This window comes from Melospiza melodia, chromosome 12 (assembly GCF_035770615.1).
Source record: "Melospiza melodia melodia isolate bMelMel2 chromosome 12, bMelMel2.pri, whole genome shotgun sequence".
Classification (NCBI taxonomy): Eukaryota; Metazoa; Chordata; class Aves; order Passeriformes; family Passerellidae; genus Melospiza; species Melospiza melodia.
In genome coordinates, this window is record NC_086205.1 from 16,497,005 (window position 1) to 16,520,827 (window position 23,823).

Below are 23,823 nucleotides of genomic sequence, written 5' to 3' on the forward strand. Positions count from 1 at the left end.
TGTCACTGGTATCTGCAGTTGTGACAAAACCAGCTAAGAATACATTTGTCCATAGATCTTGTTGTTTTATAAAATGGTGTATACCTCGTGGCAAAGACCTAGCTCTTTTGAGTCACTGAAGACTTAATTTTAAATATCAGATTTTTTAAATAACTCATTGACTTTTCCTTTATTTAGAGGCCTAGATGAATCTACCTTCTGCTCTGCAATTCATAATGAACACAGCACAGGACTGACAAAGGGAATGCATGATTACAGGTAATATTGCAGTAGTACTTGAGGGAAGAGTTGTCGGTGTTTCATTACCTGTGCTCAGAGTGTTAAAAAGCCCAGAAGACAATTGAGTGATCAGTGTCTGATTTATTTTTTTTTAAATGAGACCTTCATACAGGTTGAAATATGGGAGCATCTGCTTGCTTATCAATTAATCTTCTGGCAATCTGTGTCTAAAATAAAAGCCTCAATAAGACTCCTAAAAAATCTTAACTTTTTTTTTTTTGTATTTTTCTTTTTAATACAGAAAAGCATTCTATGGAGTAAATGAAATTGCTGTGAAAGTGCCTTCCATTTTTAAGCTTCTGGTTAAGGAGGTAAAATCTTTTCTGTAACAAATCAAAGTAAAAAGGTATATAATTGAAAGTTGTTTCATGTGCAATGACTATTGACTATTGACTGTTGGAAACCTTCCCCTAGAGCCCAACTTTCTAAAACAAAATGGTATGGACAATTTTTTTGAGCTCTCCAGCTCTCCTTAGAGCTAAAGATGCCTCAGCTATAAGCTCTCCAGAGTTCACAGGCCTGGTGCCTTAGTAAGGACATTAGAAAACATATCAGAATTCTTTGAAAGGGTCAGCATCTTATTTATTTTTTGTAGTTAATTTAAAACATAAAATGACTTATGTTCTCCATGAGAAGGCCAGGGATGATATATTACAGCATATTTATTTTAATGAACAAATGGAATGTAGTATTGTTGGATTTGTTTCGTTTTCCTTGTATCAGGTGGATTTGAATAACTGCTTTGTTATTTTGTGTTGTAATAATGAACAGTAGAACTTCTGAACAAAGAAAGTCTCCAACCTGATCTAACAGAGTAAGAACTTGAGGTATCAGGGCATTTATTAAAAATAAATAGAAAATAACATTTTAGGGGAAAATAACATTAGGGGAAAATGTATCAGTCTTTGAAGTCTGTATTTGTGTACGTTTGAGTGAGAACTGTGCTTTTGAGGGGCTGAGGAGGTAGTAAAAGAAAGGATCATTTTGGCAAATCAAAAAGTATGTATGAAGAACTGAAATTGTCTTCTCCCTGGAGAAGGATAATTTCAGCTTTGTTTTGATGGAGAACCCATGTGACCTTTTGGTGTAACTTGAATGTTCTGTCACTCTTCTAGGTTCTCAACCCTTTTTACATTTTCCAGTTGTTCAGTGTGATATTATGGATCACTGATGAGTATCACTACTATGCATTAGCAATTGTGATTATGTCTGTAATATCCATTGTTAGCTCACTCTACACCATTAGAAAGGTAAGTTCAAGGAAAATGGATGCATCTTTTTGGCTTTTTACTCATTGCCTTATTTTTGTTATGAAATTGCCTACAAATCTTTTAAGAATTTTTCAGAGTTGTACAGATAGAATATTGCTATGCATTTTCTCTCTTTGAGCTGAAAGAATTTGGATTTATAGTTTTATTTGAGACCTTTGCAGCCTTTCCACGCTGATGAATTAATAGGTTGGCCTCAGACAACAGAAACACTCCCTTGCTTAAATAAAACCCAACACAAGTTTATGGACCAAGTTTTATTGACAGTAGTGGATTCCATCTTGTATTGTTTCCTTGTTTGAAAAGGCCCTGCAGAACTGAGCCCCAGTGAAGCATATAGATTGTTAAACTGGTGATTCAGTTTGCTTTGTAGACTTAGCTGATGGGAATCAAAGTAGTAATTATCCTTAAATTGCAATCTCTGAATTCAGGCCAGGGACAAAAACACCCCAAACAACTTGTACCTTAATTCAAGTTCATACAACTACAACTACTGCAGCTGTTACTTTTGTAAATGACCAAATGATTTTATAAGATTTTTACAGGACAGTGTATGTTTGCTTCCAGAATGCTGTTAAAATAGGAGTCTGTACAGGTTGATGTGCTCAAACTTTATTTGCCCATAAGTTTTCTAAACTATGTTCAAGAGAATGTTTTGAGTAGCATTTTGTTGTTAAAGAATGTTAGAGAATCTCATCACTTCTACTGTAGAATGTGCATTTTTTAGAAGAAGACAAGCTGTGCTTTTGAATAATGATTTTTTTTCTCCCCTTTGCAGCAATATGTTATGTTACATGACATGGTAGCAGCTCACAGCATTGTAAGGGTTTCTGTCTGCAGAGGAAACCAAGGTAAATTTCACAGGTGGCTTGGAAGGTTGAATTTAAATTGCTCATGAAGTGTGACTGTAAAGTGGGTCTGCATCTGTTCTTTCTTTAATCAGCTGGAAATGCTTGCATTCCTTAGCAAAATTGCATGTGAAAAGAAGGTTAAAGTGGAATTTAGATAGGGTAATGTGTTCAGGGTTAACCTTCTAGATGCAATTTTCAGTGAGTATCAGGTTTGTTCTAGATTAGGTGCTTGTTCTATTGCTCTTTCTCATTTTCTATCATTCCACTTATGTAATAGTCATTCTGGTTTCTTTCCTAATTTAAAGATGTGCATGTGTTGGGTCTCCATTACAATTTATTACCCAACAAAGGCTGCAAGATAATTTCTGAACTTCCCCTCATTTGGATATCACAGCAGTTAAAGGTGTGGTATCCAAAAGGTGTGATGCATGAGTTTGTTTTTAAGACATACATTGGTGTTGGATTCATGTCTTTATACTGAAGTTAAACTGTAGCTAATCATTAATATCTTTTTATAAGCTCAATTCCTTTCATTTGTCATGATGCACTCTATCCATGTGCTCTGGAGTTTAATCTGTGGTGGAATTGGGGTTTATCAATGGCCTTTTCTTTATATTTTTAAAATCTCTTCATGCCATTAATTAAATCAAGTTGTACATTTTATTCATAGTTGTATTTGTCACCACCTGGATCTTGAGTGTGAGGATCTTTATCAGGTTTTATAGGTGGTGGCTCTTTTCAAGTAAACTTGTTTGTGTTCTAATACTCAGAAATAGAAGAAATCCTTTCCACTGACCTCGTGCCTGGAGATACCATGTTGATTCCATCCAACGGGACGATTATGCCGTGTGATGCAGTGCTGCTCAGTGGTACTTGCATTGTAAATGAAAGTATGCTAACAGGTAAAGAAATTTGATACACAGTGCTGCAGGGCTAAAGGTATTAGCTTATACCTGTGTGCATGCTTACTTGCAGTATGTTTTAGCAAAACTGAATATGTTTATTTTGTTTGAAATGTGTACGTTCTTACAATTACACATGTTCTGAGGCACTTAGGTACTTGTGTCAAGCTACCTAATACTGCTTGGAAACTCCAAAAATGAATGGATGTTTCTTGTTAAAAAATTTTCTTCTTGATAGTTTGTCTTCCTGCCTCTTAACTTGATGTACTCAGTGCAGATCAGAAGGCTGTTTCTTCAGAAATATTTTTCCCAAACTTTTAGCTTCTTCCAAAAATGAAGTAGTGAGTAGAATGTTCTACTGTATTTAAAACCACAAATTATTATCTCAAATTGTGCCTGCATACTCTGAAATCAGATGTCTGATGTATTTAAAGGACAGCTTCAGTGACTAGGATGGACTTTTTGTTATTCCTAGGATAATCTGTCCAAACTGACAGCCTTTAGGAAATTTTAGTTCAGAGATTGTATATTCTATCGTGTTCAGTTTTTCTGAATATACTTGATCCTCTTGCTGTTGCTAGCAACTGATAAAAATTGTTTGCTCCCCTAGCTTGAGTGCACTTGGTCACCAAAGGAGCTGAGAATAATTTTCTTCAGCTTCTAGCTTTTCTGAGTAAAGATGGGGGTGATGATTTTCAGCGAGAGAAGGAAGCTTGTCCTGTTTTTTATTCTAATGAACTGTGTTTTATATCACTGTCATTTGAAGTAAAGGGCATAGAAGCTCTATAACGAAGTTAAAGGACTATAAGGAGTTAAATATCATTTGGGTAAGGTGAGAGACTACCTAATATGCTAAAAGGAAGATGACTTCCATAAGTCTGCCTGTGCTGCTGAAGTGAAATTATATTATTCTACTTGTAGTTGTGAATGAAAAAAAAGTCTTTTCTTTTCTGATCTTGCTTAGAGACTTTCTTTCCTTTAAGGTGAAAGTGTTCCTGTCACAAAGATCAATCTGCCAAATCCTTCAGAGTATCCAAAAGCAGTGGGAGATGAGATCTACAGTCCCGAGGTGCACAAGCGGCACACGCTGTTCTGTGGGACCAATGTCATCCAGACCCGCTTCTACACTGGGGAGTTGGTCAAAGCTCTGGTGGTGAGGACAGGTACTGATGGTTGCCTTTATCCCTTGTTAATGTACTACTCCTTTCTGTAGGTGTGTGTCAACTGGCTGATACTGCTAAACTTGGTAAAGGAATGTACCCCAAATAGCTTGATAAAAGTCTTAAAACTGATAAAACTAGAGGATGGTCTGAAGATTAACAGTTGGCAAGGAAAAAAGTTTTTAGCATCAATTTAAAACTTATTTGAATGTGTTTTCTTGTCCTTTAGAGATTTCTTTGTAGTGTGTTGGTTGAACTGCATGTGCCTCTTGGAGAAGGTTTGGCTGGATAGTGGGGAGCAGCTGATTGGATGGGTAGTGGGGAACAGCTGCTTTTAGCAGAGTCATTCACAATGCCAAATGTTTTTCCTTACCTATAGTTATTTCAAAGTGCATAGCATTTACTTAAAAAATTAGTTTGATCTATCTACACAAATGCTAATCCATCTGTTAGAGATCTGGTGTTAAATGTCTATGAAAACCAATTGCACAAGCTAGTATAATTGTGGGATTCTGCTTTACAAAGATTATCTTAACAAAATTACCACAAAATAAATTAATGCAAGCTATAATCCAAGGTACAATAAAACAAGTTAGAAGAAATTGGCCTGCATTAACTAGACTGCTACTTAAAGCAAGATTTCCAACTAATAACTTCATCCTAATTAGCTGTTTCTTACTCTGGTGTATTCTTTTCACCTTCTATTAGTCTGCTGTAGCAGTAAAAGTTCTGATTTTTTGTTTTATTCTCTTTCTTGAGGCTTTTATTAGTCTTTTCTTTCAGATAGATATTTTCCTTCTGTTGAACACATCTGCCCTTTAATAATATATATCTGAACTTGTTTTGTTTCTTAAATCAATTTCATGTGCCCGGCAGGTGTGCATGTACAGCAGGGTGAGCCCAAACAGCAACAGAAATGAACTGCTGAAGGCAATGCCCTGAGCAAGGGCTCAGCCTTTGCTGTGGTGGCTTGCACACTGAAAAGCTGTCAGGGAGCTGTCACTAATGCCAGAAGAGCTGGCATTGACATTGAGGTTGTAATAATAGACTTTGAAGTGTAAGCAGATGAAAAATGTTTTGGGCACACAAAATTGGGCATTAATGTTGGCCTCTTTAAACGTCGAGGCAAAAGTTCAAGGAGCGCCTTGGGATATCTGTTGGTTGTTCAACTGAGACCTTCAGAGGTTAGTCTTCTAGTTAATTGTCAAAATGCCATCAGGAGGTGCCCTTCTCAGAAGATGACGCCCTGCACTGCAGTTTTTTCTGAGTTTTTCATTCCGGCTCTCAAAGGAACTTAAGTAGACCTGCCATTTAAGTATTTGATGTTGGACTCTGAATATCCTAATTTTCTTTTCTGCAAGGTCTGGCTTAATTAGACAATAAATATACCCACTAGCTCTGCACTGTGAGGGACAAAATGCAGTACAGCAAACTCTGCCATGCCAAACCATGTGAGGATTTGCTGCTGCTGCAGAGGAGGGGTTTGTTTGCATCAGCTGCATGTCCTTGGCGTAGGAGAGAAGCCCTTAGTATGATGTGCATATATAAGCACCTTAATTACAGTATTGCAAAACATCTGCTGTGGATATTGAGAAACAGCTGTAATGAAATTAGTAGCTTAAGGGTTTTATTGAGGTTTTTAATGTATTTTAATAGCTTTGCTTTTGTTTGTATTTTTAAGAACTTACTCCTTTTTTATTTCTAGGCTTTAGTACTGCTAAAGGACAGCTTGTTCGTTCCATACTGTATCCAAAGCCAACTGATTTTAAGCTCTACAGAGATGCCTATTTGTTTCTCCTGTCTCTGGTGGTGGTAGCAGGCTTTGGATTTCTTTACACAATTGTCAATAGCATCTTAAATGAGGTATGTTTCCATTTCTGCTCCAGAACTGCCTTACTTTAGAAAAGTGGTGACCATGACTTCCATCACACTTCAGATGATGAGAAACTATTTGATTTAAAGTGAAAATTTTCTTGTTCTATTTTATATCAATGAAATGAGACAAGGTTACTGAGTCTGAAATTCAGCACAGAAGCAGAAGTTTAATATCTTACAGAGAAATTTGAGTTTTCCTTGGTTTCTCTTGACCCAATTACTAGATTTTTATCTTTGTTATATGTAACTATCTGACTTATAGTTGGAAGAAATAGGATACAGCCCATCTAAACATGCTGCAGGCAAAAAAGTCCTTATCAAGGAATAAACTGATAACTGTTAAGTTTTTTGGTTTGTTTTATTTATTTTTTCTCTCAAAAAATTTTGCATTATTCAGCTTATGTTTTAAAGTAATACATTGCCAGGGAGAAAAGTGCAAATTTGAAGTTATGGGTTGTGGATAATTTATGACTGGATTATTGTGGTTGCTGATGGTAGGTGAAGATTATGCTAAATTTCTGGGCAATCCAGAACACACTGTACTGGGGAAAACAACGTGTGGCTTTTGCTCTTGGTAGCACATCAGTGGGATGGTGAATGTGTAAGCAGTGAATGCTGCTCGTTAACTCTGACCTCTGCTGCAGGTTCCAGCTCGTACCATCATCATCGAGTCCCTTGACATTATCACCATCACGGTGCCTCCAGCACTCCCTGCTGCTATGACTGCTGGCATCGTTTATGCACAAAGAAGGTTGAAAAAAATTGGCATCTTCTGCATCAGCCCACAAAGGATAAATATTTGTGGCCAGCTGAATCTTGTGTGTTTTGATAAGGTTAGGTGAATTTTGAAACCTTGCTACCTGAAGGAGCATTGTCTTAGAAAGGGAGTTTGTATAGATAAAAAGGGAAAACTCATTATTTTTCATATAAGTTAGATGATTTGTGATCTGGTAGCTTCCAGGTATTCAGTGTTTACCATCTGCCAATTCTCCTAATTTAATCTGCTCTAAGAAGTTGTTGTAATTGAGCTGCTTTCTTATCTCAAAACTCCCAGCTTACTACTGGCACCTCAGAAATGTGAGAGTTAAGGCTTACTAAGGACTTTATTTAGCACACAAGCTTCTGAAAAACTCAGGTGTGAAGTCAGACTTGTTCTCATTTTCATTAATATCAATGAAAAGCTAAGTGAGTGTATTTTGTTATTATTTGTTAAACAAACATGAATGAAAGACAGTAATGCTGCTAGCCAGAATTCTTTGCTTTTGGCTATTTCCTAGATAAAATTTATTTTCCTCTTTTGATTTTATCTCAAATAATAAGTATAATACTAACTGTATTATTTCAAATGTAAGTACATTTCAGTTACTCTTTTAACTATATAAGATAGTACTAATGGTTTAGTGCCCATATTCCAGTGTCCTTAGTCTCTGAATATTGAGATGATGTGCTATCAGCTTTGGATTTTAAAGGTCTATTTCATTTGTCCTGTCTCCAGTGAGGAGCATGACTGCTTTGAATGTTTTTGAAAGTTATTTACCAGGTTTGGAACTTAATTACTAGCAAAAAGCAAGGGGAGATACTGTATTTTCTGTCCTGAAGTCTTGCTTTGTATGTGAAAACAAAAGAAAATTTTCTTAAATAGCTGCTAATTTTTGCTTTGCTGGAAGATAGTTTGTTTCTGAAGGCTTTTTCTACATGCCATGCCCTTGGTCTCTTTTGCAGACTGGCACACTTACTGAGGATGGCTTGGATCTTTGGGGAATTCAGCGGGTGGAAAATGCTCGGTAAGGATGAGCTCGGGGCTGATAGCAAACATGATACTCATGTTGTACTGTAACAGCTTCAGCAGAATAGAATAGAAAATTCAGTGTGAGCTCATGTATGTTTACATTTTTGTAATGTGCTGTAGGAATGCCACTTGAACTGTGGCTTAGGTCTAGTGGAAGTTTAAACTCCACAGCCAAGCTGAGGCAGAATTTTATTTGTTAGTCTGAGATCTCATCATGGTCATACTGCAAAACAATTGCATATTTCTTTAATCCTGTCCTCCTAAGCAATGACTTTTTGGGCTGCTAAAATGAATTACCTTAGCTAATTAAGTACTAAGTGATAAGAGGGCTTTGTATGAGAGATCAAACTAGACAAGGAAGGAATGAACACTGAGTGTTTGAAGGAGGAAAAAGTTGTGATAGTTTCTGAAGATTCCAGCCCAGTCTTAATTTGTTTTCCGTGATGTGTGAAAACACAAGTGAAGGGACTTGTGCAGTCAATTTTCTTCTGTTAATCTAAACAAACCTTTTGAAGTAGCTCATAATAAATAATTATAGTGCTAAGTATATTATTACTTCATTGTTTCAGTTTCCTTTTGCCGGAAGAGAGGGCTTGCAGTGAGAGCTTGCTGAAGTCAGAGTTTGTTGCTTGCATGGCAACTTGTCATTCCCTTACAAAAATTGAAGGGGTGCTTTCTGGGGATCCACTTGATTTGAAGATGTTTGAAGCAATAGGATGGGTAAGTGCCTTTTGTCTCCTGAATATTGGATTATGAGCAAGTCCAAGTTAATGAATGTATAAATTAGTTGACTCTTTTTTAATACAGATTTTAGAAGAAGCAACTGAAGAGGAAACAGCCCTTCATAATAGAATCATGCCAACAGTGGTTCGACCTTCAAAACAACTTTCCCCAGAATCCAAGCAAGCAACAGATCAAGAAATGGTATAAAAACTCAAAACAATTGATATGAGTTAAAGAAACACATTTTACTATATGATAAAATTGAAATTGGTCAGAACTGTGAGGGTTTTGATGGCAAGGATACAACAAACCTTTACAACATTTAAAAATGTTTAAACCATTGTTGAAGGTAGTGATTCAGTATATGCCCATTGCAAGGTGAGCAAAGTGAGTGTCAGCATTATTGCCTTTACTGATTAGTTAAAAAGTACAGTAATGCTTTTTGAGCTTATGCCTTTTAATATTTGTATGTTACCAAATTCTTGTTTTAATGAAATGCTTAGGTGTGCTCACCTTGCAGTTTCAGTTAAGACAATAATTTGTTAATGTCACTAAGTGCTGAGTAAAAAAACAAAATGTACTTAGCAAATGTTTCTTCTAGCTGTATTTTGAAGTATTTTTAAATATTTCACAAAGGGAAATTTTAAGCATGTGAGTGTATATCCAGATTATCACAGAGTAGGACAGTGGGAGGGTGTAACAAGTCCGTACATTTGTATGAGTTGTATTTTGTAGTAGATAGAACTGCCTTTTGTTCAGGGTTCAGTGTACGTGCACAGCAGTAATTTCTGTGCAGTAGTTGATATCTGAACATTCTTGCAACTTAGTGCATTATTTTTTGGAGGAATATACTTAATAATAATGTGGCCTCATTCTGAAACACCATAGTACTTTAGTCATTTACAAAGGCTAAACAGTTTGGATGTGAAAGGTCTTGGTAATTCTAATCAAGCAATCAAGCTCTACAGTTCTACTGTGTCTCACTTAAAGTAAAGGATACTAAACAGATGCAGTATATTTATATTCAGCTTTTATGAAATCCATTGAAAATACAGTATGACTTCATACGGATTCGTGTTGAAATAATTTGTAGCTGAAGAAATACTCAAAATTGATATTTAGAGTGACTGTATATTTTTTTGTTTTTCAGGAGTTGTTTGAGCTGTCGGTAAGTATACTTTTTCATTTGGCACATACCTATTTTTCTGAAGATGCATGTGGATGTAACCCTTTTGTTCCTTCCTTCCTGTCTGGCACAGACTGGGTATGAAATTGGAATCGTGCGCCAGTTTCCATTTTCCTCAGTGTTGCAGCGCATGTGTGTCATAGCCAGGGTTCTAGGGGAAAAGAGAATGGATGCTTACATGAAAGGTGCCCCAGAGGTGATTGCCAGCTTGTGTAAGCAGGAAACAGGTAAAGGAGCAAATTTTTCTATTTCTTCTATAGCTCAGCTGAAATATGAATATTTTAATAACCCAAAACTTGATTTTTCTAAAGTTCCTGTTGACTTTGAGCGTGTCCTGGAAGACTACACTAAGCAGGGCTTCCGAGTTATTGCTCTTGCTCACAGAAAACTGGAGTCTAAGCTTACATGGCACAAAGTCCAGACTATTAGCAGGTAAGACTGGCTTCACTTTATTAATAAGTAACAGATTTTAAAAGCTGCATGCTTTGAATTAATATGTAATGTGTATTTTTGTTTACATCAATTACTACTCTTCTTTAGCTTTTTTTGTCTTGGCATACATAGTTCTGTACATCCTTTAGTTGTGCCCTGGACACACAAGATAAGGAATTTTTTTTCTGCAATGAAGTGAATTCAGAGGATGAGCTTTAAGCTGGAAATGAACTGGAATATCATTTTTATGGTGTCTAATTTACATTATTGTGACAGAAAACCTCGTCTGATTTCTTTACTTGCACATACTTATATCATCTATGTTTATTAAGGATAATGGCTAGTGATGGAAATCCTATACATGTTTGATGTAGTTTCTTTGTCTCCTAAAGGCAGCATGTCCATTTTCTCGTTGCAGAGGTTTGAAAAGTAGAAAGGTTTCTTCCTTCAAGTAGTAGAACCTCCTGTGAAATATTTTTCAGCTGGGCCTAGTTTTGTGGATAATGTCATCTTTCCCACAGTGCTTGAATGTGTAGTACAGCTATGAAAATGCCAACTTTGACTGTGTTCTTTTGTATCAGCCCTGTGTGCAAGGTGAACATTTAGCAAAGCAATGAGTTTTCCAGTTTCCGGTGTGAAAGTCTACAATAGCAGTAGAATACCCAAGACCTGTAAATACACTGACTTTTTAATGTAAACCAAAGGGAGTTAATTTCTCTGCCGAATTAGCTAGTGCCTATTAATCTTACATGCCTTTGTAAGAATGTGGTAGCTTTTATCTTAAGGTTCAGCTAAATTGGAAAAGAAATGTGTGCTCTAAACATATCTTAATATTTGGTTTGTGAATGCAGTTAGTTTCAGAGCAGGTTTTCTAGCTGTAACCTATTAGAGACTGTAATTTCCTTTAGAAAGCATTCTCATGGAAAAAACTGAAAATTGTGCTTGAGAGGAAACAACACTTTCTCATACTGGTTTTCAAATAAAACAAGGGAAATAAGTATAAGTTATTGTGATTATATCTTTCACACCACTTTTTATAAAGCGAATTACTTCATGGTTAAAAATACACATTCCTCTTTACTTTGATAAGCAGAAAATCAGGCTTTTAGAGCTGCATCTAATAATTGTAAATCTTAAAATCTTCTCTTCCTTGTCTCTTTTTCATCAGAGATGCTATTGAAAGCAACATGGATTTTATGGGGTTAATTATAATGCAAAACAAGTTAAAGCAAGAAACCCCTGCTGTACTTGAAGATTTGCATAAAGCCAACATTCGCACTGTCATGGTTACAGGTTAGCATGTAAACATTGATACTCAAAGATCCATCTCTTTCTTGTTTTAACTATGTGTATTAGTGTCAGTGGGTTTACACTGTGTTTATAGCAACAGGGACCCTGTTTAGAAACTTGTGAAAATATTCAGACTCCATTTTTTTTGTTTTTGGGTGCAAGTTGCTTTGGTAAGTCAGAGAAAACAGAAGAGGCTTTAATTCCACTTTGTAGTTTCTTCTCCCTAAGTATAAGCTACTTGATACTGAATTGGAGGATGAAAATCCTTAAAAGTCTTCCAAATCAGGCTAAGTGGAAGTCCTAGTCTGATTTTATGACTGAACTTACTTTGAGCAGGAGGTTGGACTGGATGTCCTGATGTTCCCTACCATTTTGATTTATACTATGAGAAGTCACTTTGTGTTGGATTTTTTCTGAGAGAATGACTTAGGTGCTTGTAAGCATTTTAGATGTCTGTGCTCAGTATTTTTTATACGATATGTGTTTGCTTTTTAAATCACAGGTGTTGTGATTTTGGAATGTTTTGCTAAGCTAACAATACAGCTTTGTGTTTGCATGTTCTGTGACTGTAAAAAGCAGTATTTTAAATGGCTGCCTGTTTTCTGCCTGATTTTCCATATACACTAAGATTTGGTCAATAAGAGATCTTTATAGCTCCAAGCAGCAAACAAAATTTGTAGAGGAGGGGGTTTACCTGGGGGTTTCAGTGTTGTCTGTAGGTTTGGTTTTTTCTGAGGTTGGCACTGGTATGTGGGGCAGTCCTTGTCATAGTTCTGTGCAGGCTTTGTTAGCTTTTTTCTTACAGGGAATATCAGCAGATTATCTTGATGTTTTTCTGACTGAAACCCTTTAAAATGCTATTGTTTAACAGGGGATAATATGTTAACTGCTATCTCTGTGGCCAGAGACTGTGGAATGATTCTACCTCAGGATAAGGTCATTATTGCTGAAGCACTACCTCCAAAGGATGGGCAGGCTGCCAGGATCAACTGGCATTATGCAGATACCCTCGCAAAATGCACTAGTTCATCACCAGCCATAAACTCAGAGGTAATATGAATTATATTATTACATTCTATCACACATGTTAGAATGTAAGCTGTTAGTTTTACAGTCCTTTTTATGTTATTCTATTAAATAGTAAATCAGCTGTTAAGTGTCAGTAAAGCATTGATATACTGGTTAACTTTCAGATCTTCAAATACCACAGACTAATAAAGCAGCTGGGGGAGGTAGTTTTTCAACTGTGATATGACATTTGACATTTCACTTGACAGGGGTTTTTTTCCCCAACATTTCAATATGTCAAAACTTCTCTAGCTGCTTGTAGTTGAAACATTAAACTACATTTTCTTAGTAATATGTACGTGTGTATGAGTTGTTGTTTTTTTTTTCAAATTACCTTCTTATAAACCTAGTCATCTCTAGGAATACCCCTCTGAGTATTAGCTTGAAATGGCAAGGTGTCTGTGTATATCCATTACAGTATTAAACTACTTTTGATAGGATATTCCAGTTAAATTGGTCCATGAAAGCCTTGAGGATCTCCAGATGACAAAATACCATTTTGCAATGAATGGGAAGTCATTTGCAGTGATTTTGGAGCATTTTCAGGACCTGGTACCCAAGGTGAGCATTTCCCTTGAGTCTGGGCACTTTGAGTGGTGAGGAGCCTTTGCCCTGTGAGCATTAAGAACTCTCCTGTCTTGCAGCTCGTGCTACACGGCACTGTGTTTGCTCGCATGGCACCTGATCAGAAAACTCAGCTGGTGGAAGCTTTACAAAATGTAGAGTAAGTATTTGCTTAAGCATAGAAAGCAAGAGGGTTCAATGTGTTTGGTTTGATAGGAGACAAAAATTATGCGTGCTCCTAGCTGTTTTGCCTAAAGAAAAATGCTGGGCTGAGAGAACTCCTTGTGTTGATAGATCAGCCTATTAGCTGATCTAATAGAATGAGAGGAGAGTAGTACCATCTGCTGGCTAGTTGGGAAAGTTTCAGACTTTTAATGAGGTTTTAAACGAGGAATAAGTGCATCAAGTGACTGGCATATTTTATAAATGCAGTTGCTTGGTTTATGAAACAAGCCCATCAAATGTCTTCTGTGTTTTACAGAAGTATTATCAGGATAACTTCTGTTTACGTTGGTCAGTATGTGACTGTTGGTGTCAGGCCTTGCAGCTTTACAAAATATTACAGAAGTGTCATTGCCTTAGAGCAAAGATTCTTTAGACCACATTGGGATGATAGAGAGTTAATTAACCATTATTGCTTTGATTGACCTGTCATTGTCATGTTACTTTTCTACTTCCTTATATGTATCACAGCAACAGTAATTGATTTCAGCATTAATGATCACCCATTGTTATGCAAACCCTGAATTACTGAAATATAGAAGTAATTAATGAAATAAGCTAAATGGACCATGGTTGGAGAATGATCCAGAATGCTGATATCTGTTTTGCTTTTGTAGTTACTATGTGGGCATGTGTGGAGATGGAGCAAATGACTGTGGGGTAAGTATATTTTTATTTTCCATACAGAACCATTCAGTTAAATGGTACAGCTGAAGGCAAGTTCTAAAATGGTCTCTATTTCAATGTTACCTGGCAGGCACTGAAGAGGGCACATGGTGGTATATCTCTGTCTGAACTTGAGGCTTCTGTGGCATCACCATTCACTTCCAGGACACCCAGTATTTCCTGTGTGCCAAAGCTGATCAGGTAATGCCACTGACCGTGGACTTTAAATGTGTCTGTGTAACTCATCTTGCATGCTCTATTTTAGTATATATTTGATGCTGCAGGAAACCAGTGTGAATTACAGAATACATACATTTTAGTGGTTCTTTTTCTTTACCAAAGGTACTCAGTGCAAAACCCTGCCATAGCATGATTTACTATTTTGTTGTAAAATCCTTTGTCCGTGAAAAGTTTAATTTTTCAAAGCATGACCGAACTTCTACGCATTAGTCTTTAATTTTGTCTTAGTCACTTTGCTAGTTTCCATAAAGGCTGTGTGTAATTGCAAAGATAATTGCTCTGCACCATACAAAGTAGAAGGCAAATTCTCTAAATAGGGTTTGACCAATTTGTTGACTCTAGAATTGGAAATTAGGTAATGATTTTGGATAATGGTCAGCCAAAGAAGAATCTAGGGGTCTGTGGGGAAATAATGAAGTAATGCATTATCAGAAACATTTCTGAAGTCAGCAGCTCTGTGGCTGACTGTGTTTATTCAGTCCATGCAGTAAACTAATGCTTCATAGATGCTTGTGTAAAAAGACATTAATTTAAAAACCTCTGGTGAAAACCACATGAAGTCCAAAGAGGACTGGTTAGGTGGTGGCTGAGTTCAGAAGACAGACCCACAATTTGATGTTGGGGGAAGTGTACCATTCTGACTCCTGTTTCTCTCATATCTGTAGCCTCGTGTCCCTCAAAGGGTTTGCTGGTGTGTCTAATTGCAGCTAGCAATTTGGTAGGCAGAACTGAACTGCTTGCACAGAAAGCTTTGTAGTTACATGATTCCATCTGTTTTGACAGGGAAGGCCGTGCTGCTTTAGTAACTTCCTTCTGTGTGTTCAAATTCATGGCATTATACAGCATCATCCAGTACATCACTGTTACTCTGCTGTATTCTGTAAGTATTCTGTCAATACCTATGCAGTGTCAGCATCATTCAGAGATTTGAAAGTTGATAGATATTGAATACAAATTATTGCAAGTCCCTTTGAATACAATGTATGCATTCAAAAATACATTTAGATTGAAAGTGTTGTTAGTATTTGGGGGTTTTTTACATATTAACTGTACAAAATACATGGTAGTATCTGTTTAGAAAAGGCAATAACCAATGACTGAGAAAAGAAAGTCTCTACAGTAGGAAGACCAAATAAGCATATATACAAAGCAAAAATACAGGTTTCAGTTCTTTTAAAAATTTTCAGCATTTTGAAATAGCCTAACTTATTTTAAAGGGCAATGCATTCATTTTATGTTAGAATTTAAAGAAACTGGAAGTACTGATTTGGCTGGGTGGGGGGGAAGCAAAATGGAATGTTTCCTGTTAATATGGTTGGTTTCACAATAGTGGCATGTGGTAGAAATCCTGTATTTTAATTTGTATTCTGAGAAGGTAAAGATGCAGAGTTTTAAGGGACTTTTGAGGTGGAAATTTTCACAGCTGTATGAGTACATAGTAAGGCTATGGTGTTTAAAGAGCTGTAGGCCTAAGCTGTTATTGCATTGATATGTAAGATTCAATAATATCATTTTGATTACAAACCAGTTTCAATTACAAATAGCTTGTCCATCTTAAAAAGGTTGTTTCATACTGTGATACTTCAGGTATTATTCTGTGAATTGTAGAGTATTCAGGACTCCTGCAGGTAAAGGAGGCCAGTTTGACAGGACACTCTCTTGTTTATAGAGGGAAATTCAAAGAATTAATGTGTAAAATTGTCAGTATAAACTTTTTGGGTGGTGTGAAGAAATTACCAATCTTTCATTTGTTGTTTCTCCAGATCCTGAGCAATTTGGGAGATTTCCAGTTTCTCTTCATTGATTTGGCAATCATTTTGGTGGTTGTCTTCACTAGTAAGTACTGTACTGAATTACCATTGTGGCTTCTGTGAACCACTTTTTGCTTGGTCAGATTTTCTTTAATATCTAATTACATGTGGTTTTGAGAAAACACTGTGACATACAGTGAAGATATTATTACTATTACATCTATGCATTAAGAAACCCAAACCACAATCTTGAAATTTGTGAAATGTCCTAAAACAAGAAGCAGGTTGTGGGCATGACCTCAGGGAACTAAGTCTTCACAGGACAGGGAGTCGGTTTTGGAATCAAAACAGGAGTCATTGTAAAATATCATCTTGCTCAAATGTTTTGATTCCTTGCATTCTTATTTTGAACTTCTGTCCACAAAATGTTACACACAAAGTATTGCTGGTGAAACGTTTGATTTCACATACATGCCTAGCATTCAATTCACTGGCTAACAGTAGAATTCCATTGTCAAATTTAATAAAAACATCTTAATTGAAGCAATGGCAGTCCAAAAGTGAGGAGGGAAGCTGTAAGTCCTTGCAGACAAAGGGAATTTGGCCAGACACTGCTAATTCCGTAAGTCTGATGGCTGCTTCTGTCCCCTGCTATGCTGTGCTGCTGGGGAACCAGCCTGTAGAAGGCACTATGGTGTTGTTCTATGGTTTTTTCAAAGTGGTTTCACATTTGCAGTTCTGGACTAAATTTTAAAGTGATGTCATGAGCAAGCCATTCTAATCCCATAGAATGTGAACAGGATAACTCTTGAAAACCATAATGATGCAATGTGTCATTTGTTTTTTGTTCTCTCTGCAGTGAGTCTGAACCCTGCTTGGACAGAGCTTGTTGCACGAAGGCCTCCATCAGGTCTTATCTCAGGTCCACTTCTGTGTTCCGTGTTGTCTCAGATCATCATCTGCCTTGCTTTCCAGACCTTGGGGTTCTTCTGGGTCAAACAGCAGTCCTGGTACGAGCCTTGGACACCAGACTCTGAGTAAGTGTTTCAGTGGCTCTGTGCAGGATACAGTAGTGATTGGAAAGCTAAAGGCAGTAATGCTCTCTTCTTTCTTGACCACTGCCCCCACCGTGGGGACTTTGAAAATTGCAGCTTGTTAGTTTGCTGATTTTCTGTGAAAAAAATATATGGGAGCTACCCAGTGGCTGAAAAACAAAATTGGGTCAGAGTCAGATGGCTTGGTGTAATGACTCTTCAGCTTTGAGACAGTTGAGGTAGAAATTTTGAAATTTATGGTTCTATCTATTCTATCTCTTTCATATTATAAAGCTTTGCTTTCCTGTTAGAGTTACAGTAAATCAAATTAATATTTTTGAAAATAAAGAGGTGTTTTAATTTTATTTTTTTAGATTGCAGTATTTCCTTACCTGTCTGTTAAGTCTGTCTACAATGATAGTTTTAAAACAGTTTATGTAGAAAATTTACAAACTGGCAGCATAAAAGAACTTGAAGCTTTGAATTCACAAAAATTGCCACCTCCCTGCCACAGTTTTGAGTTACTTCTTACTACCTGTAATATGTTCTCAAGTTAAGCTTTTTTACTACTGTAGCAATTTGTTCTGTCATTGCTTTTGTAAATAAATGGGCCCTATTTGCCTCTTCTCCATAACTTAGTGTTCAATGTTTTTGTGTTGCAGTGCATGTAATGTGTTGGACGCCCAGAACACCAGCTCTGCACACCATGGGAATGAGACTGTTCATGATGAACATTACATTAAAAATTATGAAAACACAACTTTGTTTTTTATATCCAGCTTTCAGTACCTCATAGTGGCAATTGTCTTTTCTAAAGGAAAGCCTTTTAGACAACCATGCTACAAAAATTGTAAGTCCTTTCTTAGTATATACAGTTCCAAATAAAATTCCCAAGTTACTGTGCCCTTGTTAACAATTCTGTTGTGCCACTTCAGAAGCAATAGTGTTGCTAGCAGATCATAGTGGAGTTATCCTCTAATCTAATCACAGCTGGAAATAAAGAAATACTAAACTGTAAGGAGAAATTTGTGTTAATAGTTGCTTAATTAGTAGACATGTATGTGTCTGTATATTTCAAGTCCACAAGTGAGCCAGTGAGGAGGAGTCAGGCCTTCTCTTTATGGCTATCAGCACAACTAGTATTGCTCCAATACTGGAGGGGGTTTAGGGGGAAAAGAGAAGTTGTTTCCAGGCAGTGATAAACACATGATACATATTAAAACTGTCTAAAACTTTCAATTGTGAGATGGTCCAATTAAAATATTCTTTTCTTCTTTTGCAGTTCTGTTTGTTTTATCTGTTATAGTTCTTTATGTCTTCATATTTTTCATCATGTTGCATCCTGTTGAAGCTATCGACGAATTTCTGGAGGTGAGAGTCAGCCCATCTCAGGTGTGTCAGCTTCCTCAGGAAACTGGTGGGCTGCCTTTGGGACAAGCATGAGCCCTGCAGACCTTTAGCTTCACATCACTGGCTGGGGAAGGGAGAATTTATAATGCTGAGTGTTTTGGATGTGTGTTTACTTCACATGTGTGTTTCTAATCTCTGGTAACTTGTTTCCACAGCTTGTGTGTGTGCCACCGGAGTGGCGCCTAAGAATTGTCATCATTGTTATTCTAAATGCACTTGTGTCTGTGCTGACAGAGGTAAGAAAACCACAGGGAAAAATACTTCTCTTTTAAGTGCTTCTTTTTGCAGGGTGCATGTTTGTCTTTTATTTAGATCACTCTTCACAACATGCCAGTATGAGTGGCTACTGTTTTCTTGTTAAGTGTGTATTTCTACAAATGTCCTTGTAAGCTAGATTTAAGGTGTCAAGACTTTGTGTCTAAAGTATAATTTTAAAATCTTTTTTATTAAAAAATTGGGGCAGGGAGAAAGTCAAAAGACTTAATAATTCAACTATTTCGTATTAAAATACTCCATTTTTATTTTGTGTTTTATTTTCTGTTTTATTTTCTGTTACTTCAGAATAACAACATACAAGAGAGCTATCTAAAATCCTTAGGGGAGCCCCCCTTCCTTCATTTGGATCGTACACATAGCTTATTGTTCAAAATTATGCAGGTCTGTGTAATGCAGGTCTGTCTGATATGATCAAAGCCCAGAAGTAGAGATGTTCATGCCAATCAGCTTTTGCCATCACTGAGCTTGTCTGAAGTCAATCATTCTGGATGTTGACCTCTTCTGCTATAATTCCAGAGTTAATGTATGCAGAAACATGCCCTACCTTTCATCCAGGTGCCTTGTTTTTGTTTCCAAGAATCAAAGTTGGACAAATAAATCTTCCAGAAGAAATCTGTATTCAGTCAGTTATTTATTCCTATGGTTAGTTTTTCTCCATGTGTGATTTCCATCCTGAATATGTTTGGGTTTTGGTTGCAGTCATGAGTCACTTTTTTTCCTGCAAGATGAAAAGACCTTCCAGCATTATTTAGTGCACACTGCAATTATCTGTTTTTACTGTGTAACATTTTCTACAGCTTCTAATCATTATTTCCATTACAATGTGAGGGATTGCTACCAATGTAATCAGTATAATACTTCCTTGGATCATATAATTTTGGTCTTCAAAGAGTACTGCAGCATTAATATTCTGTCCAATTGACATGTTTTTTTCCCTTTATTAGTGACCTAGTAAAAATTAACTCAAAGGTGTTTTTTTAGATACTTGAATCAAAATTACCAAGGTGTTTTGTGTTTAAAATGTTGTTCCAAATAGAATTTGCAAAATATGCTCTTATGTTGCTGCCTATTGGAACATGGTTTTGTGTTTTCACATGGCAGGCAACAACTTTTCCAAAACGTGTCAGTAGATACTAATTTTCTTGGCCTCTTGTCTTGTTGTTAACAAGTTTATCCAAAGCTCCTGTGCCTTTCTTACATTGTCCTGTATGTACTCTAGCTCTTCCTCTGATGATTTTTCTTTATGGTCTTGAATTCTTTCATTTTTCTGTAGTAGTGAATGCTTAATAGTTTGGGCTTTTCTGGCTTTCTTTTATTTGTGAAAAGTCAAATTTTATGTATTTTGCTGTCTTTACCACTGAAAAAAACCCAGCTACTCTGAAGCTTCAGAATCATGGCTCTTTTTGTCTTCTGATAAAATTAAAACAAACCTCCTAGACAGAAATATTTTTTCCAATTCAGTTTCAATTTTCAGTCCAGTGATAAAGATTACTGAGGGAAATACATTTACCATCTATCTGCTTGAAAATTCCTTTGTTCTGCAGGTGATCCTGTAACTTCTATAGAATCTGGTGCTGTTTCTGTTCTGGATGTGTAAGGGCTCCAGTAGGAAGTCTGTGCAGTGTGCCAATCCATGTATCAGCACGTGGCTCTGAGGACAAATGGTTCTCCTCTGGTTTAAATATGTGTTCATCAGGTTCCACTTCTGGGCCTTGTTGGTTGTCACATCAGCCTGAAAACTTGTGAATTTCTACTAAACATCACCTAAGCACTAGAATTACCTGCAGACTGTGTTCTTTCACCCACTATTTCAAACCTCACCCCACTCTTTTTCCTATGGAGGTTTGAGTTAGCATCTTTGTGCACGTCAGTCATTTAACTTCCATTACCAAAACTGCAGGGGTGATTTGACACATTTCTTCTAAACAGCCTTCCCTATTTATCTTGTTGCCTATACTTTGGTAATAAAATAGAAGTACCTACTTCTTTGCACTAATTGTGTGGGCTGTTATGCTCTCTCTTAAACCAAGTTTCTCCCACTTTGCAAGTATAAGTTGAATGCTTTGTTTTGGCAGATGAGTTGTTTTACTGTTCAGCAGGTGTCCCAACAGAACTGTTGTGTAGCAATCCTCAAATCCCAAACCTTGTTTTAGAATATACACTTCACCTTCCATAACTGATACCCACCTCTTGAACTGCATTTGCTCAATTCCAGCAGTGTTATTCTACACTCTCTAAAGCTTTGTCATGTGGTGCCAGCTCCCTGGGTCCAGTGTGCTGTGTAGAAATCCCAGGCTGTTTCTTTCCTTCACTTCAAGTATAGCTCATTGTCTTTCTCTCTTTGTGTGCCTGGTTGGATTTTCTGCTCCCTCCACTTTTCACTACAGACCTGTGCCACAGGTCACATTCTGAGTATCTGGGAGAGGCCACTGGTGGCAGCTCCTTCCATCTTTTAACAAGGTACCCTGTATTTCACCTGGAGTTTGTTCTGCTGAGAGCTATCCCTCAGTAATGCCTCTTTAAGTGTCTCACAATTATGAGATACATGAGGATGGGATCTTCCTTAGTCACACTTGCCAGTGTGACACTTTTGTGTCACGCTATGATCATATGTAGTTTTGTCATTGCTTCTACAACAGGAGTAATTTCTGACTGTGGTTGTTTTCTGTTTGTTTTCTGAAATGCCGTGAAAAGCTTTTGCTCCTTCCATGTGGGTGCCAGACTAGGATCGCAAAGCATGCAGATTCCTTCTACCATATGATAGAAAATATTGCACAACAAAGGCAGATCCTAGCAGCTGTTCCTCCTCACCCCTGATGCCTGGTATAGACATGCTTAAACCAGACTGGCTTCAAAAATGAACATCTAACAAGCTGAAGATTTGTTGGCTGATGCTTTATAAAAGCACTGTCAAATTGTGGTACATTACAAAATCATAAGCATTATAAAAATCTGTTACCAAAGTCTGACTAATCAGCTCCCCATTTTCAGTGGCAGCAGTTAGTCAAATGTTAGAAATGGAATCTGTCCAAGGATCAGAGTTGTAGGCTCGAGGCCATGGAAGCTACAGGTTCATACCTGTGTTGTCAGATTGGCTCAAAGCTCCTGAGTCCGCCCATGCAGCTGTATGAGGATAACCAGATGTGCTCAACATACTGTTCAAATTCTGCCCTCTTTTAAAACCATGGAATTACACATACCATTGTGTGTATTTCCTTTATTCCTGCTGGTGGCCCAGCTTTACCACCCCACTGCTACTTTTCTGAGAATGTCACTAGTTTAGAACAGACTATGTAAAAAGGATAACTCCAAGATGGTTTATGGGGAAACTGCTCTAAGCACTCATGTCTTCATGTGGTGCTTTCACAGGTTTTTAGAGTATTGAAACACATGTGTATTTATGTTTTTTACCCATAGAGATGGATGCAGATTTGGTCATTGTTGCTGTTGATTTTAGAGTACCTGTTCATATTCTTAAATTTTGTGTGAGCACTTTAAGAATGGAAATGTTTATCACAAAAGTACCAACAAAAGTAGCATAAACGCTCCATTTTGCTCACCACTGAATTAGTTATGGCTAACCCACTGTTTCAGGTTTTATTTGTAATGTGCACACTAACAACAATTGATCATTAGTTTCTTTAACTCTTCCCACTCACTGTAATGTCTCACAGAATGTCCTCCTTGATATGATCCTTTGGAAGGTTGTGTTCAATCGAGACAAACAAGGAGAATCTCGCCTCACCATACCCCAGCCGCCTCAGGTTGGAGACGAGTATTTTGCTGTCCTCATTTCAGTGCATGTGGATTAATTTGGTTTTGTCTCTTATCTATAAGTGTCTGTTGCCTTATCTTTAGCTTAAGTCTGCCTAAATTAGATTTCATTAAAAGCAAAGGCTTCTGGGTTCATATTTTTTTCTGTATTGGCACTTAAAGAGTTTAGTGAGTGTGTGTGCAAGAACGGTGAAACAAACCTAGAGTATTGCTTTAAGACTTTTCTCACTTCATTTTTAGTTTCCACATTAGCAAATTTTTTGGTGTCACAAGTTAGTACACTTGGACTGGGAACATCTTGATTTGCTTAGAAGCAATTAAAATAAATTATTTGGTTTAGAGTTCTGGGCCCTTGTCTGAGAGCAGTAATTTTCAGCATGTACAAATGAAACAAAACAAGATGGCAAATGAAAATACACTATTACTGCTTCAGATGGTTTAGGACACTGAAAGGTTTTTCAGGTGACCATGAATTTTGCTCTGGTCTGCCCCTTCTGCATGAAGGAAATCTATGTGAATTCCATAAAAACAGCTCTACTTTAAGCCTGTTGCGTTATTACTTTTGGCCGATTATACATTTGTGCTTGCTAGAATTACAGTGGTTTATTTCTCAGCACTAAATTTTATTAAATATATTCACTTCAGATTTACATTTGTCCTTTTGAGGCTGTTGTAGAACAAATTGTCTTGTGGTCACTGAAGAATGGAAACTGTGCTCAAGGCTCACATTTGTTTCAGTTCACCAATTGACAGACATTTAGAGCACGATGAAAACTATAGAATATATTACTATTAAAATGTCAGCCCTGTAGACTATAGGTGGTCTCTGAGACATGAGAGGGATTCATTCTCAAGAATGAGGAATGGTGTTTCTCCTCCCCAGCTAATTTAATTGCATGCTTTTAAGACTGGGAGAGGAAACATAGGAAGGAAGTCTTAAGTTTAGTAATTTGTGTCCTTTTTAATAGCTATTAATACCTGCAGTATTTAGATTTCACCATCAAGTTCAATTCTGCTACTTTTGTCTGACTGGCTGCCTTCAGTTGAACAATTCACGACTTAA

At 37.0% G+C, this 23,823-nt stretch overlaps 1 protein-coding gene across 3 annotated transcripts in view; it reads left to right on the forward strand.

The window, feature by feature from the left end:
* The window catches only part of ATP13A3 (ATPase 13A3), a 54,474-nt gene that overhangs the window by 25,699 nt on the left and 4,952 nt on the right, over positions 1–23,823 (forward strand). For 2 of the 3 annotated variants that reach the window (XM_063166994.1, XM_063166992.1), the window contains 27 exons: positions 178–258; positions 521–590; positions 1,395–1,529; positions 2,326–2,398; positions 3,169–3,300; positions 4,284–4,463; positions 6,166–6,323; positions 6,980–7,168; positions 8,058–8,119; positions 8,694–8,844; positions 8,932–9,048; positions 9,998–10,015; positions 10,107–10,260; positions 10,345–10,465; positions 11,634–11,758; positions 12,627–12,805; positions 13,262–13,384; positions 13,468–13,547; positions 14,227–14,269; positions 14,367–14,476; positions 15,299–15,395; positions 16,279–16,351; positions 17,126–17,303; positions 17,963–18,150; positions 18,583–18,671; positions 18,866–18,946; positions 22,661–22,750. In XM_063166994.1, the coding sequence (XP_063023064.1) occupies positions 178–258; positions 521–590; positions 1,395–1,529; positions 2,326–2,398; positions 3,169–3,300; positions 4,284–4,463; positions 6,166–6,323; positions 6,980–7,168; positions 8,058–8,119; positions 8,694–8,844; positions 8,932–9,048; positions 9,998–10,015; positions 10,107–10,260; positions 10,345–10,465; positions 11,634–11,758; positions 12,627–12,805; positions 13,262–13,384; positions 13,468–13,547; positions 14,227–14,269; positions 14,367–14,476; positions 15,299–15,395; positions 16,279–16,351; positions 17,126–17,303; positions 17,963–18,150; positions 18,583–18,671; positions 18,866–18,946; positions 22,661–22,750 (3,097 nt within the window). The remainder of the gene's footprint in view (positions 1–177; positions 259–520; positions 591–1,394; positions 1,530–2,325; positions 2,399–3,168; positions 3,301–4,283; positions 4,464–6,165; positions 6,324–6,979; positions 7,169–8,057; positions 8,120–8,693; positions 8,845–8,931; positions 9,049–9,997; positions 10,016–10,106; positions 10,261–10,344; positions 10,466–11,633; positions 11,759–12,626; positions 12,806–13,261; positions 13,385–13,467; positions 13,548–14,226; positions 14,270–14,366; positions 14,477–15,298; positions 15,396–16,278; positions 16,352–17,125; positions 17,304–17,962; positions 18,151–18,582; positions 18,672–18,865; positions 18,947–22,660; positions 22,751–23,823) is intronic. The other variant, XM_063166993.1, reaches the window with a different exon arrangement.